The sequence below is a fragment of the Metarhizium acridum genome (genome assembly GCF_019434415.1).
Source record: "Metarhizium acridum strain ARSEF 324 chromosome Unknown scaffold_1, whole genome shotgun sequence".
NCBI classification, from domain to species: Eukaryota; Fungi; Ascomycota; class Sordariomycetes; order Hypocreales; family Clavicipitaceae; genus Metarhizium; species Metarhizium acridum.
This window is the reverse complement of record NW_027094015.1, coordinates 6,144,489-6,159,799: the sequence shown is the minus strand read 5'-3', so window position 1 is coordinate 6,159,799 and position 15,311 is coordinate 6,144,489. Positions and strand designations below refer to the sequence as shown.

The 15,311-nt window shown below is 53.9% G+C and overlaps 6 protein-coding genes and 1 non-coding gene across 7 annotated transcripts; 4 read left to right on the top strand and 3 right to left on the bottom strand.

Moving 5' to 3' along the window:
* Nucleotides 1–836: 836 nt before the first annotated feature.
* Nucleotides 837–3,451, top strand: J3458_001919 (uncharacterized protein; the record flags this gene model as incomplete). The annotated part of the gene is made up of 4 exons (XM_066116995.1): nt 837–1,621; nt 1,679–1,876; nt 1,940–2,449; nt 2,515–3,451. 4 exons carry the CDS (start codon nt 837–839, stop codon nt 3,449–3,451), a joined length of 2,430 nt encoding a protein of 809 aa, XP_065978883.1.
* Nucleotides 3,452–4,760: 1,309 nt separating this feature from the next.
* Nucleotides 4,761–8,102, top strand: J3458_001918 (uncharacterized protein; the record flags this gene model as incomplete). Its single annotated transcript, XM_066116994.1, has 1 exon — nt 4,761–8,102. The coding sequence occupies one exon, from the start codon at nt 4,761–4,763 to the stop codon at nt 8,100–8,102; it is 3,342 nt and encodes a 1,113-aa protein (XP_065978882.1).
* Nucleotides 8,103–8,852: 750 nt separating this feature from the next.
* J3458_001917 lies at nt 8,853–8,947 on the bottom strand. The gene has a single exon. It is a non-coding gene; the product is annotated as a tRNA-Ala (tRNA).
* A 431-nt stretch (nt 8,948–9,378) lies between these two features.
* Nucleotides 9,379–10,047, bottom strand: J3458_001916 (uncharacterized protein; the record flags this gene model as incomplete). The annotated part of the gene is made up of 1 exon (XM_066116993.1): nt 9,379–10,047. The coding sequence occupies one exon, from the start codon at nt 10,045–10,047 to the stop codon at nt 9,379–9,381; it is 669 nt and encodes a 222-aa protein (XP_065978881.1).
* On the top strand, nt 9,798–12,226 carry J3458_001915 (uncharacterized protein). Its single transcript, XM_007815211.2, has one exon. It carries the CDS (start codon nt 10,228–10,230, stop codon nt 12,169–12,171), a length of 1,944 nt encoding a protein of 647 aa, XP_007813402.2. The 5' UTR covers nt 9,798–10,227; the 3' UTR covers nt 12,172–12,226.
* Nucleotides 12,227–12,518: 292 nt separating this feature from the next.
* On the top strand, nt 12,519–15,232 carry J3458_001914 (uncharacterized protein). The gene is made up of 2 exons (XM_007815212.2): nt 12,519–13,338; nt 13,405–15,232. The coding sequence occupies exons 1-2, from the start codon at nt 12,899–12,901 to the stop codon at nt 13,799–13,801; spliced, it is 837 nt and encodes a 278-aa protein (XP_007813403.1). The 5' UTR covers nt 12,519–12,898; the 3' UTR covers nt 13,802–15,232.
* On the bottom strand, nt 14,021–14,530 carry J3458_001913 (uncharacterized protein; the record flags this gene model as incomplete). Its single annotated transcript, XM_066116992.1, has 2 exons — nt 14,021–14,248; nt 14,312–14,530. The coding sequence occupies 2 exons, from the start codon at nt 14,528–14,530 to the stop codon at nt 14,021–14,023; spliced, it is 447 nt and encodes a 148-aa protein (XP_065978880.1).
* Nucleotides 15,233–15,311: the final 79 nt, after the last annotated feature.

Genomic DNA, 15,311 nt, shown 5'->3' with positions numbered 1-15,311 from the left:
AGTTCCTTGTCTTTGTGTGGCCTTCTCCTCCGGTTTTACTCATCGACCGTTGCGGGCACCAACCGCTACCCCAAGACGCCTGGGCAGCCATCCACGCTGAGCACTTGACCCAACTTGTCAGGGCACACTGTCACCCCTCACGGCCGGCGGGTTGCTCAATTGAACATACCACCTTTTGTTCAGGGTCGGGCCATCTCGCCTCATCACCAGTCTTGTTGGTGTTTCCCGGGTGTTGGGCGGAGTGTTGGACGAACTGCCTGACGGACGGCCAGGTGGAAAAAGGCGCCTTCCAGAGGTTCAAATGCTGAGGGGGGCTCTCTGATCCATCATTATTCAGACCCGAAGACATCATAGCGTGGCGGCCCGACGCAACACCACCAAAAGTCAAAGCTTGCATGCGGTAGTATTGCTCGTGTTCTTTATTCTCACTTGGACGCATTCCCCTGCGGATTTCCTGCTCGGCAAAGCCTTATAATGCACCACACGCCCTGCCCAACCCCAATCAACGACGTGTGCTGCAGTAGGTTGATGCAGGCAAGACAACCCCCGACTGGTTCGCCGCCGCACAGGGCTGCTTGTCTATTCGCTCGTACTTCGCATTTATTTTACTTCATTTTTATTTTCTTTTTTTTTGATTCTTACGCCTGCTCGACCGCAAACCAACCAGAGCAGGCAGAGGGGAAAGTGCGTGCATAATCAATCGACATATCGCGCCGGGGTGGTGGTGGTGGTGGGATATTCAGCTATTCAGCCCGTGGTTGCCCGAAGCCAACAAGGAGAACTTTCTTAACGGCCTAAAAAAACCCAACAAACCAACCGCCAGGCCTGTTTGGAGAATGAGGCGGTCTTCGCGCTTAGATGATGTGGATGGCGATCATATCCCCCCTCGAGCAAGACGGTACGACGACGGCATTCTGGACCTGAGAGCGAAGCCTGACCAGTCGCCCGATTCGCCGCCCCATGCTTTTGACGACGGGGTACATAGCCCCACGCGTAGGACGACATCTCGACGACGACGCTATCCAAGTTTAAGGAGCCCGGAGCCAAACGAGTACTTTGCTGCTGCTTCTGCCTCCTCAATCATGCCCCCTCCCCCAGCGCCAGTGCCTGTAATCGGTTTAACAAGGTCTGCAACAGATGCCGCGTATCGAAGACCTGTTAATTGTCTCGCTCCAGATGACCGGTATGAGGTACCGCTTGTGAGGAGGCATTCGGCAAGGGATGTGTCTCCGGGATATGGAAGGACGAGGGGGGGAGCAGAATACTTGGCGCGTTCCTCAGCCACAAGCGGCCTTGCGTATGGAGATGATGATTATGATTGTGATCATATAGAGGTTGTTGAGGAGCCCGAGGAGGAGCCGGCGAGGTACAGAGAGCGTGGTCAGTCGAGCCGAGATGAGTATATCGAGTCGTCTTCGGATAGGAGATATCGTAGGAGAAGGAGGAAGCCGTATGTGGACGAGGATGGCGGGTCGCGGAGGTACTATGCTGCTAGTGAGGGTGGCTCCGCAGCCCATGCGTCATCAAGGACACCTGATCGCAGTGTTTCGTCTCGTCGCGGGGGAGTTTATCACGTTCCTGATGTGATTGAAGATTCGCGGCCGCCGATTTCGTCCAACAGGTATGTTTCAAGTTATGGAGAACTGTGTTGCTCGGGTTCTAATCATTTTTGTGGCAGGCCGCTAGTGCATAGACGTCACCGATCCGCTGAGGTTATTCAGCTTGAGCAGCCGAAGACTCGAAGATACAGCCGGAGTAGGGCTGGATCGGTATCGGGCGGTCCTTCTAGCATCATCGGGAGTATATTCGGGGCGCAGACTGTGCGACAGGAGAGTCCGGACAAGCACTTGAGGGAGGCAAAGGCGCCAAGGAAACGGTAAGTTTTTCACCATACCGACGTCACGCGAAATACGACGAACGGAAATAACTGAAAGCGCAGTGTTGATTGTGTCATATGTATGGGCGACGTGTCAACATCCAGAGCCTCCAAGCTGAGATGCGGACATTACATGTGCCGTTCATGCCTTGAACGCATCTTTAGGCTTTCCATCACCGATCCGCAACACATGCCTCCTCGATGCTGCACGACTGACCATATTCCTTTAAAGCATGTTGAACGGCTTTTCGATCATGCCTTCAAGAAAACTTGGAATCGTAAATTCGCCGAATACTCAACCAACAATCGAGTTTACTGTCCGTCCCGAAAATGCGGAGAATGGATCAAGCCGTCTAATATTAAGCGCGAGGACGGCCGCAAAGTAGGAAGGTGTAGTAGGTGCAGAACCAAGGTATGTTGCGCATGCAACACCCGATGGCATGGAGCTACTTCGTGTCCGAACGATCCAGAGACAGCGGATATTCTTGCCCAGGCCAAAGAAGAAGGGTGGAAGAGGTGCTACAGGTGCAAGACTTTGGTAGAGCTGAAAGAGGGTTGTAATCATATGACCTGGTCAGTCCACTTCTCCGCGAGCCTCCTCCTTTAGGGGAGATGAAACTTTTGCTGACAATGTATAGTCGATGCGGTGCTGAGTTCTGCATGATTTGCGGCATAAAATGGAAAAACTGCGATTGTCCCTGGTTCAACGATGATGATCGCCGCGCCGACTTCTTGAATGATATGAATATTCCGATTCCTGGCATCAGAGGCGACCTGGGCGACATATTTCAAGGCAACGGTCCGCCTGCACCGACCGAATTACGAGGGCATACAGAACCTCCTCCTATGATGATGCCAGTTCGTCGAAGACCAAGGACGTACCAGGAGGAAATGCACATGCGACGACAGCAAGAGTCGTTCGACGCCGACCTTGCTCGTCAATTGCAGTATACGGATGATTACGACGAAAAGCACAGTTACAGTATGATGGGTGGCTTGGGAGACATCCATGGGATTGGAAACGCAGCAGGGCATTATATGAATGAGAATTACAGACGTGGCGGACACTACAGGCCCCAAGCACAAACGACAGCAGTACACGACAGACCTGAGTACGGTGATACTCGGCGCTCACGGGGCCGTTTAGAAACCTCTCAAGAACGACGACTAGCAGATCGTCTATCAGAAACCCGATCCGGCTTTGGATCTCCTCCGGCAGCAGGCCCAATATGCCCAGTGGGCAGGAGCGTGCCTCCTCCACCAGTACCTGCGGCTCCTATCCCGCCCCTCACGCTGCGGCACCATACGGTCGAGGCGGAAACGTACAATATGTCGCCGTATACTCCGCGGGCAGAGAGAGTCGTTGGGCGGCGCATGTCGAGGGATTACGAAGACGAGGCAAGGGTCCATTCTCCACCGCGAAGTCATTGGCGCAGAGACAGGGACAGCAGACCCAAGTCGAGCGATTTGGCCGGGTTGAATGGCACGGGACGGGGGAAGAATCGGGTTTCGCAGTGGAGGACATTTGTTGAGCCTGGGATTCCGGATGGGGAGTCAACGGTTGGACATGCTTAAGATGTTGCTCTCACGAGTCTATGATGTGTATTCTAGAACTTTTTGAACTTTTTGAATGAGTTTTTCCTTTTCTTTTCTTCATTTTCATTTCGTGCAGCGTCTTTGACCTGACAGGCTTGTAGCACAGCTGAGGATTCTGTATTTGAGTGTGAGTGAGTCGGTCAGTCGGTGGGTCAGTCAGTGAGTGGCGTGGCCGCTTGCCGGTGATGGTTATGTCTACGGAGGAAGCCATGTTCCCCTCAGCCTTGAACGACGATGGACCTGACAGGTGCCTATGTTACGATTATATTAATTAGATGCATGCATGTCTCTGACCACGGCTGCCAAGACTACGGCCCGGTTAGACAGGACGATATTCATGCACCCCGTACTGCGTACGCACAGCCGATAGTATGTGCGAGATGACGGGACATGCGGAGCCAGAAAGCAGCGCACCGATGGTGCCAGGGCCTCGATGGCGGACGGGGGGGGGGAGTTGTCAGGTTCTCAAGTTGGTTGGACTGGAAAATGAGGTGGGTTGTGTAACAAGGGGCCACTCGACGGCGCATTGGCGTGAATACAGAGTAACTTGGGGGGGCGGACGGATTGGTCGGTTTTTGGCTGTGCTCCTTGCTCGGTAGCACGTATGTACGCTCGATATTTGTTTTTCCAAATGGATGACGACGGCGGTTGAGATTGAAACGCGCAGATGCTCCTCCGTGCATCCGAGATCCCGTATGGCCCAGGCCCTGGGCGGCTAGTCCTCTTCGGGTGCAGCGGGATCGGCTGCCTCTTCGCACTTGCCATTCTCTCCGGAGTCCCGCCTGCCAGCTCAAGAGGAAATGTCTGGTGCGTGAAGCCCGCGAGGGTCGGCCGGGCCCACTTCCAGCAACGGTCCACCTCCTATTCCACACCCGCAGCCGTAGTCCGTCATTCGCACCAGGCGGGCAGCACATGTCATCCTCCCACCACTCTTCTCATTACACCTTCATCTTCCCTCCATGTCACGCTCGCATCTCGCTTCCAAAACTTCTCGCGCCATGAAGGGCCTGTGCTAGAACCCCCTTCTCCTCTCCAAATCCCTGGACAGCTAGCGCCCGCCGGTGCTGCACATGCCGTAGCTGCTGGTGCTCTGACATCGGCATCCTCAAGGGTGACCACGTGCTGTCTATGATGCTCGCGTGCGCTTGAAACCCATTCTCCCTCAGTTCCTGTACGACACGACCTTTCTTCCTCATACTTTGCCACGCCGAAGCTCGAATCTACGTCTCAATAATTGCCTGTGCGAGCTCAAAGTTGGCCGTCGCAAGACCAGGGCCACCATATCATTATGCTCCTCCTGCATCAGGTCGGCAGCGTCAAGATTGGCGAAGTCGTCCGATACACCGTCACGTACACTCCGTCGCAGGACCGAATCCTGCCGTCACCCGAGAAACTCTACCTTCGGATCCGAAATACTTCCACTATTGCCTTGCGCGCTGCATTTGTCCACGGCCCGTATACGCTCTCCGTCTCGGCTTACCCGTCCAACTATAACCCAAATGAGAAGTATCCCAATCCCCGCCGTTATGGAGTCCCCGAGTTTGAACCTATGCTCAAAGCAGGAGGCTTGTGGGAGTGCGAACTAGTCGTTCCAGACGATATTCGTCAAACTGCTGGTGCCGGGCGGCATGGCGGGTTCGGCAAAAGTTCTGAGCACGACGACGAATGCGCTAGCTGGATCATTGAAGTTGCCTCACAGGTCATTTTCTCGACCTCGGCCGCCGTGGGGTTCGAGGTCGTGGTGGCGCGGGACTACAAATCGTTAAACCTGAGCCAGACATTGCCTATTGTTGGTAATGCAAGCGCGGTACCTCAGCCCGGCCGTGTCAGTGACTACCAGCAGAGCATTGGAGCCAAGGACGGGCACCATTCTGCGCAGCTCAAAGGTGTCTTCTCTCGCGCAGTCCACCTAAAAGTGGAGGATACAGCTGCGCTCTGGAATACTCCAAGACTTCCCGGCTGGGACGATGTGTGCGAAAAAAGAGTCGAAGCTGCAGGTGCAGACAAGCCTGTACAAAGTACGGTTAAGACGGGCGATCCAGGAACCAACGAGTGCAAATCATGTCGAATAGGAGAGCGGAAGAAAAAAAAAGTCCACCTGGTTATTTTAACCCATGGGTTACACAGTAACCTAGGAGCCGACATGTTATACATTAAGGAGAGCATTGACGTTGCTGCTAAACAGGCACGGATAGATGCGAAGGCTAGGCGGGCAAAGGAAAAGGCAGCTGAGAAGGAAGCTATTACCGAGTCGAAATCCGAAGACACGAAAAAGGGCGAAGGCGGAGGCGGCGGCGGCGGCGACGACGATGACGACGACGACGAAGAGGTAATTGTGCGCGGGTACCCCGGAAACGCTACCAAAACTGAAAAGGGCATCAAGTACCTTGGCAAAAGACTGTCAAGGTACGTTCTCTCCATGACATATCCCGACCAACCTTTTCTTCCTATTGGTAAAGGGGCATTTGAAGGCCTCGCCGAGGCTATGAGAGGCGACCACAGCCACCAGCATCAAAACTCTCCTGATTTAAAGCCGGCGCATAAGCATAGCACGATACAAGCCGATGCTGCGAAAGCTAAGCACGACAGTTATTGCAGACATTACAGGATAACAAGCATCAGCTTCGTTGGGCATTCGCTTGGTGGTCTTATCCAGACGTATGCTATTGCATATATTCAAAAGCACTCTCCCGACTTCTTCAATCTCATTCAACCAATCAACTTTATCTCATTGGCGTCGCCATTCCTCGGTTTGAGTAATGAGAATCCTCTGTACGTCAAATTTGCCCTCGATTTTGGTCTAGTCGGGCGAACAGGCCAAGACCTTGGTCTCACCTGGAGGGCTCCAACCATTGCTCGAAGTGGATGGGGAGCCCTTGTAAGCAATCTTGGCGAGTCTGCACACAAAAAGGTATATGGCGAATCACAAGCCGAGTCGAAACCCTTGTTGCGCATTTTGCCCACTGGCCCTGCACATGCAGCCCTCAAAAAGTTCAGAAACCGAACTGTCTATTCCAATGTTGTCAATGATGGCATCGTGCCCCTTCGCACCAGTTGTTTGTTATTTTTGGATTGGCAAGGTCTCGGTCGTGTCGAAAAGGCTCGGCGAGACGCCGGCTTGGTAGAAACTGTTGTTGGGTTCGGATGGGCAGAGTTGACCGGCACAAGCATCCTGTCCCCGCGGCAAAAGCATAGACTCCCCTCAGATGAGCAAACACAGCAAAGTGACTCTGGGACAAGCACACCAAGGGGGAGCATGCGCCAGGTTCCGCAGCCGTCAGACGATGCCATAGACGAGGATGACAGAGCAAGCATCCGCTCTGTGCCTCGACCATTCAATGGAGACGACAATCTCCCCTCCGACACTGGTGGTGATGCTGCTCACCTCTCGCCTTTGGCCGGCTTCTTCAATTTCTTCAAGAGCAATGAGCCTCCCAAGCCCCAAGTAACCTCTGCGAAACAAAAGAAGATTTTGCGCCGCGGCCAGACAATACCGATCAACGACTCTGACACCCCCAACTCGAGCATCACGGATACAAGCGACCGGAAACCCGGCAAAGCAACAACGGGGCATGAGATGGAAGAGGATGTGGATGGGATGACTGCACCGCCCAAAACGACATTTTTCGAATCCGCCGGCGATCTTCTCAACCCTAGCCTGCCCACCACAGAATACCTGCTTGATCCATCCAAGCGTCCCAGAACCATTTTCCACGACCGGGTATACCATCCAAGTGATATACCCCCTCCCCCCATGAAAAAGCGGCAGTCGACCCTTGTCCGTCGTAGGACGCCCGGGAAGATGTCTGCAATGCCGCAGCAGTCGAGCGATTCACCGTCACCTTACCCTTCAATTAACCATGCAGATTCCATGGAGTCGGCAAAGGACTATGACGACACTGTCCACACCAACCCAGACAAACATCCGGCCGAAGTAGTAGACGGTTCGAGCATGCGGGTAGAAGAAAAGATTGCCAGAGGCTATCATCGTGACCTTTCTTGGCGAAAAGTGCTGGTCAAGCTAGAACCGGACGCACACAACAACATTATTGTGCGCCGCATGTTTGCTAATGCTCACGGCTGGCCTGTCGTGAAGCATTTGGTGGACGCACACTTCAGTGACTCGGAGGCTGCGCGGATGCGAGATGACGAGGAACCAAACGTAGAGCGGGCGTTTGCATCTCACCGGTCGCCGGATGCTGATGGTCGGGAAGTTAAACGGTTGGACCAACTTGGCCAGGAAGGCGTGGGCAGCCCTGGCCCATCGGAAGAGCCAGACGGCGGTGAAACCAACGAGGCGCGAGAGGCGCGAGAAGCACTGGACGAGGTCCCCGAATTGCGCAAGAAGCCAGACGGCGATCTCTCGTTACCTCCTCGTCTCGGGTCGTCGGATCGAGCCGACTCCATGACATGGAGTGATCGAGACTGGGTGGACAGTGAAAACGAGAGCGATATCGAAACCCATGAGGACGCAAAGGTTGGTAACCAGAGGCACCAGCCTACGCAGCCGACAAAGGACGGGACGCAAGGGCGGCTCAGCCCGTCATCATGGAAGTGGGCTGAGAAAATCGTGGGCAAGGGGTCGACAAGAAGCCGGAGCAAGAGTCCAAAGCCCGGTGAAGACAAATGAAGAGGCTTATTGGGCGGTGAAGAGACAAACACGGGTCTTGGATGAGACATGGCCCATGCAATAGATGTCACTACGGAGTACGTAGTTCAACATCATACTAGTACAAAAGGGAAATGACGGCGTTGTGCATTAGTCACATGGCAAACACGTTGAACCGGAACAAAAAAAGCAACGAAAGACAAACTGTGTCAGATGGAGACGTGAAAAGTCACGCCATTGTGGCAGCGTCCTAAATCAACGCAGCATACGGCACACACATGCACACGCCTTGGGTAAAATATTGCGACAATGTCGCTAGTCTGCTCGCGGCAAAATATCATGATGTTCTAGTTCAAGTATTAACTGAGCCTACATGTGTAATGGCGTAATGTCGACAAGTGCGCTGGGCGTCAGTATGCGAGAGCTCTCTGACACGTTTGAGTCCTCCGGAGTCCCGAGAGCAACTGGCCCTGACTTGGCGAAAAGGTGAATAAATACCCATTGGCAACTAGGTGGCCCGTCTACTTGGTGGCTGACGGGTAAATAAATAAATGAGTGCATCTGGAAATTAATTATTAATTCTTTTAATCAAATTATGAAATAATAAAAAATACAAAAAAGGGCCAGATCAAGGGCATCTACGGAGTAGTAACACTGTATTTTCGCCGTACTGGGCCAGGGAACCGTAACTAGCCCACGCAGCATCTGGAAATTAAACCAAAAAAGAACCCAAAAATTGAGGTATAACAGTGGACTTGATACCACCTTGTTTGGACGAACGGGGAATCGAACCCCGGACCACTCCCAGATCAGTACCGTAGACGGAAACTTGCTAAGGGAGTATTATACCACTAAACCATCCGCCCCATGCGATTGTTGGAAATTGGGTTATTTTCTTACAAGCATCTTCCCACAATTCAAAACCAGAGTCGGGTTGGATGGCATGCAGTGAAATCGCTACTTGGGGCTTGGCCTGAAAAAAGTGCCCAGATACGGAGTACGGAAATGCGAGTCAATGTTTGCGTGATATGATACCTCGCACGAAGCCGGAATTATAACATTGCATATGTGACGTATCTATAGCATTGTCGCGTCTTCAGCAGTGGCTGATGTTTCACCTGTCGTTGTGTCATGCTGATTGTAGCACAGCGAGCAGTGTGACGAGAAAGGAGGAAGACAGGTGATTTCGAGCTTGACCAAGGAGGGGGCGCCTGGCTGCGATTTCGTTTCCGTTTTGCCTTTCCTGTACTCCGTACTTCTTTCTTTGAACGGGTCGACATGTGTGACCACCCCCCCTTCACCCTGTTTTGCCCCGGAGGTTGACTTGCTGTGCGTTTGCGTTTGCAACAATGGCACTCACCCCGTACACACGGTCCATGTCACAAAGGGCTCCGGAGCTGGCTGGCGGCACGGAGCACAGTGACTGTGTCGTCCATGACATGGCTTGGCGCAGTCCCACAAGGGCACTGCGTAGTTGTAACCATGGACCGGGATGGTTTGTTGCTTCAACACTGAAGAGAGGCCGAGCACGCCGGAGCGCATTGGTGACAGCGTCGAGACGGCCTTGTCGATTCGCTGGCCGCCCAAGCCGCCTTTCCCAGAGCGCAGCGTCAGAAATGTCGGCTAGAGAGGCTCTCGGGGCGCACATGCGAGGCGAAGGTGCTCGAGTTGTGATGTCCGCCCTGGACGTTCGCCCTGCGCATGGCGCAAGGTTGGGGCGTTTGAAGCAACCAGTGACTTTTGAGCGCTGGCTCTCTGGACTCAGTGCGTACCTGCACTTCGCGTGAAACTGGACGGCGCCTTCCTTTTGGGCATCCGGGTTGAACAAATGTCTGCTTTTTCCCGCGGAAGGGGCGAGGCGGTCACAGTCCCAAATCCCAGTTTCCAGTTCCCAGTCCCGCCATGGACCAAACAATCTTGATAATTCACAGCTGCCCAAGGAGTCTTTTACCACTTGAGCATTCATTGTTCGTAAAAGTAATAAGAACCTTTATCTTGGCCGCTCTCTTCTCGTAAGAGGGAAATCTCTCTTTTTCCTTCTCTCCTCTCTTCAACCATCCCGATCAAACGCTAAGCTCACTTCGCCCTTGGTTGCTTATGGTTCTCTCTTTCTTTATTTTCTCTTTTCTCTTCCCCATTGCGTGATATGCCAAGCAAGCCTTCTTTGCCTTATCAGCCGGGACAGGTGAGACTTATTGGCTCATCTTCTACCATACGGACAACAGAGGAGACGACACAGAGCCGGCTCTGGCCCGAGTCGCTCTGCCGTCCAAGGGGGAAAGACTGCGGCGGTACCCAAGCCATCTTTCCTCCCCAAAGAGGACGTCGAATCGAGAGCGGGCAGACAAGGAAAATAAAAAAGTGCTGGGCTTGGCTCGTGAAGCGACGTTGGAGGAGGGAAGACAAAGAAACAAAAACTATGCCCGGAACAATAGACCGCCGTGCCACCATTCCGGCGGCTAAGATGGTCCAGAATCCGGCGAATCCCCGCGTGCTCGGCACCTGGAACCAGGTTGCAATGCGAGCTTATGTCCGGCAAGTGTTTTGCTTTCCAATCGACGAGCAGCTAGACGACTTCGACGAGCTGTGCACTCACATCAAAGACCGGCTCAGGCTTGCATGCCATCATTTCCCTCACTTTGCAGGAAAGATATGCCTTGGCCGGACCAAGGGAAAAGTGTACATTTCCATGACGAAGGATGACAAAGTGTCTTTCAAGATTTTTGATAATCGACAATGTGAGGAGGCGTTGTTTGGCTGGAGCTACCCCGAGCTCAAGGCGCAGGGTTTCCCCTGCAAGGCATTTGTAGGGCCCTGGTTCGACCTGCCGTATGACTTGACGGAAGATGGGCCCGGTGTGCCGGTAACTGAGGTTCATGCACGCATTATCCGAGGCGGCGGTCTCTTGCTGTGCTTCTACTTCCACCACTCCATTACAGATGGCATTGGCATGCACAGCTTCATATCGACCGTTGCCGCCCTCACCCGCCGCGACGAGACGGCTGCCGAGAATGGTATCGAGAACGGTGTTGGGACTGATGTTAAAAATGGCGCCGAGCATGGTGTCAAGAATGGGGTCGGAAATGGCCAAGCCAACAAGCTTAAATACCCCGCCAATATAGACATGGATATTCCCGAGAGCGAAACGACTGCTTTACTCGAGTCGTCCTTTGAGGACCTGATGAAGAATTGTCCCGAATACACCCTTCTTCCCCAGCCGACGGGACCAACCGCCCCATGTACCCGCCGAGAATGGGTGCCACCTCTCGGCGATGTCCCCAAAACGGGCCGCATATTCAAGTTCAGCGAGGAGAAGATTAGGGCCCTTCAAGCCGTGGCCCAAAATTGGAGTGGAAGCCGCGTTAGGACCTTTGCCTGTCTGGCGGGTGTTGTGTGGAGCTTCTGTACCGCTGCTCGACTCGCGGGTCATCAGCCGCGAGAGCCGACTACACCAAATCCTACTAATGGACTCGGCGGCAACCAGGGCAGCTTGACAGACAAGACACACCTTCTCGTCCCGGCAAGCTGGGCAAAATGTACATATCAAGGCCAACTGCCTGGATATGCAAGCAATGCGGTTTGCATGCCCAGGATTTCGGCCAACATGGACAATCATGTGGTGATTAGTGGCGGGCAGTCATGTACAAAGGCTTCGGCAGCGACGGCGGACGAGCTGCTAGGCAAACTGATATGCTCCATCGACTCGCAAATAACAGCGATTGACAAGGAGTTTGTTGACAAACGAACAGCAATGTTTCGAGCTGCCCCGGATCCTCGATTTGTCGGCATCAATCTTGACCCTCAAGAACCTTCGGACTTTATCTTCAACTCTTGGCGTCATTTGGGAGCCGATGTTGTATTTTGGTTTCCAGGATTAAAGCCCGGGGGCAAGTCGAGCTCACGTGGGGAAACAGCTGATGCTGTGCGTCGCGCGCAGTCACAGTGGAATATGGGCGCGGGGCTTGTGCTACCAGGAAAGCTACATTCGGATTATGAGATATTGGTGACGCTGGACGAGGCGTCGATGATGCGACTGCTGGCGAACGAGGAGTGGAAGAAGTGGGTGAGCAGTGACAACACGATTGAGTAATGAATACCGGAGGGATGGACATGTTGGTAGAGACTTATTGGCAACGATGATAGACAGGGCCTGAAGGCCGACTTCCACTGAGATGAAATTTCTTTTGTATCCTTGGCATATGTGCGTGATGGAGAATAATGAATGGTTGGTTGATGCATGAGGTAACTACCAACCAGTGCAAGCTTCAGTCGCAGGTGTAAGCGTCTTGGCCATCGGGTGGCTCCAGATGTGCAGGCGTGGACCGAGGTGCGTTGGTGGAGACGCCTCCATCGGGCCCAATGTGAAGCAAGCTATTAATTACTAGCACACATGTAGTTAATTTACCCCTTATTACCTACTGCCAACTAAGTACTAAGTACATACCTCAGGTATACGTATTATCTGCCCAGCTGTGACATGACGTCGTCGCCCAAGTACCGTCAGTCGCAAGCCGCCTTCAGTCCAGCATCGCCGGGCAACTTTCAGCATTCCCTCCCTTCAACACACCGACTTTGCGCGACGAAAAAAATCCTATAGCCGCCCTTTCACGACAAGACCGACACTCGACTTAGACTCTTTGGCTCTCGTCACAATGGAGGAATAACTGGATAGGCATTCAGCGAAGTGCGTTGCGAACACTGCTGCACTGCAAGTCGCCACCATCAAGAGACACAACCAAAAAAGGAGAATACTCCCTCCTCATTCCACGACCATCAATTGAATCCTTGGTCCGCAGTTCATCCCCCCGCTTCCCAAGATGCGCATCTTCCTCCTCCCCCTCTCCACGCGGCGCACATTTCTCTACGCCCAGCGCCTGCACGTAGCGACGTCGCCGCCCAACACGTCGCTGCTCGACCGCGGCACCGCCTTCGCCGCGCGCAAATGGTCCGAATGGGAAAAGAAGCCCTCGGGCTGGCAGAGGAAGGTGGTCGAGTACGGGAACCACGCCTTTCGAAGGATCCCCTACGAGGAATGGGGGCTCAAGAGCGTGCCGCCGCTGTCGACGCGGCGCAGGCAAGACGAAATCGAGGGCAAGGAGAAGGTCGAGCTGGTGTATCCGGGGAGCGTCCTGCCCGGCGAGGATGTGCTGCGGGTGACGGGCCAGCTGGCCGGCGAGAGGGAGGGTCTGCACCGGCGGCGGTTGATGTGGTGTTTTGTCGGGATGCCCATAACGCTGCCCTTTGCGTTGGTGCCCATGTGAGTATACATCCATGGCCAACTTTTTTTTCTCAACCAACGCAGCTGACACGGCCTTTTTCAAAGAATCCCCAACCTGCCCTTCTTCTACCTCGTGTACCGCGCCTGGTCGCACTGGCGCGCCATCGCCGGCGGCAAACACATCCAATGGCTCGTCGAGCAGAAGCTGCTCAGGCCCACGCCGTCGTCTACGCTGGACAAACTGTACGGCCAGGCGCCCAAGCTCGCGGCATCGGTCGCGCCAGTCGGCAAGGAGCGGCTACTCTTGACGCAGGAACAAGTCACTTCGTTCTCGGAGAGCCTCGATGTCCCTGCGCTGGAGATTGAGCTGGAGAGGGCGATATGGCAGGTTGAGCAGGCGCTTCACAAGGCCGACGAGCAGCAGACGCAGACGCAGACGCACGGAGACGGCACAAGCGCAAATCACGACGTCAAGAGTAAAGATTCAAAAGAGAAGCAATAACCACCATGAGATTAATGTATACTAATAAAATAGAGACCGGAGGAAGGGGGTAAACGCAAACCCCCCCCTTTTCTTCCTCCTTATAGAATGGGACCAGCCCCCTCCATGTTCGTATCAACTTATTTTCGCCTGAAAAACGATCCCAAAATAAAAAATATAAATTCCCGTGCCATCACTCTATAACGTGTACCAATCCACCAACCCCCCTCCCGTTTTGAATCAACAAGCCCGCTCCTGCGGAGGCCTCTCGCACCTGAACCAGCCGGGAACAGGAAATCTCCTCATCAAGCCCGCCGCGAGCGCCACCCGCCGCGGCGTCAAGAAGCTCAAGGCCGGCACATGGAACTGGTGCTCCGCCTCGCCCTGCTCGCCCTGCTCGGCCTTGACATGCCGTCCCTCGAGGCCGTCGAGCGGCTGCGTCTTGCCGTCCGGCCGCAGCCCAGCCGCCTTGTTCCAAAGCCAAGCACGTCAACACCCACGTCACCCGGTATACTGAAGGGGTCAACATACCTCTCTCGAAGCAATCGTCTCCATCAGCCGCCTCTCGTACTCCCGGGCCTCCTGCAGCATCTTGTACGACCGCCACGCCTCGGCGGCCCTGTACCTCAGCAGCCGCTGCGTAGGGCTCACGCTCACGTTCGTCCTGGCCCTCGCTTGGCGCGCGCGCACCGGCGCAGTGCGGCGCGGGTTGAGCGGCGACGGGAACTCGGGCTCGTGCGGCTCCGACATTTCTATGGAATCCAGGACAGCGAGTGAATAAGGAATGATAAAGAGACGAAAAAAATAACAAATAATAAAACAGAAGTGAAATAAGGCAAGACAGCAACGAGGTGGATAAAGAAGCGGAATGGGGGGGGAGGGGACAAAAATAAACACATCAATGGGACTTTTTTTGAAAACACGGGGCGCGGCTTTCAAGCCCGGAAACCTTGTTGCACGATTTCGTGCCGGATATGCTTTTGTTGCGCGGCTGGAATGCGGCGTGTGGGATCTCGTTTGATGGCGGGTGGTTGAGCACCATTGATGGCGCGGAAAATCACTTTGCATCCGCTAACTGGAGGACAGATTCTTCTTTTATACGGCTAGATCCCGGCATGATGGCGATAATACCGAGTCTCTATTTTCTGCAACATGCTGCGCGCGACTTGCCATTGCGCTTTATTTACTCCGTACACAAAGCGTGGTGGGTGTTGGCTGCGTGCCGTGATGGTGGAGGTGTTGTTTCTTGGCTTTGTGTGGTTGGCGCCCGTCCGGTTGCGGGAATTCGGCAACGTCGTTCGATGTGGCCGGGAGCAGCCATGGCCGTTTTTATTTTTACTTTGGGAATACAAGAGGACCCAAGAGGAACCGCTGCTTCATTCTCATGGCCGAATCTGTCATGTCGAAATTTGCCTTGGTGCCATCCTCACCGCGCGCGAAAAAGAGTCCAGTGCAGCGTTGGTATTAAATATTGTACCTGTATAATGCCCGGCATAGTACCAAAACAAAACCTAAGAAGAAAAAAAAAGAT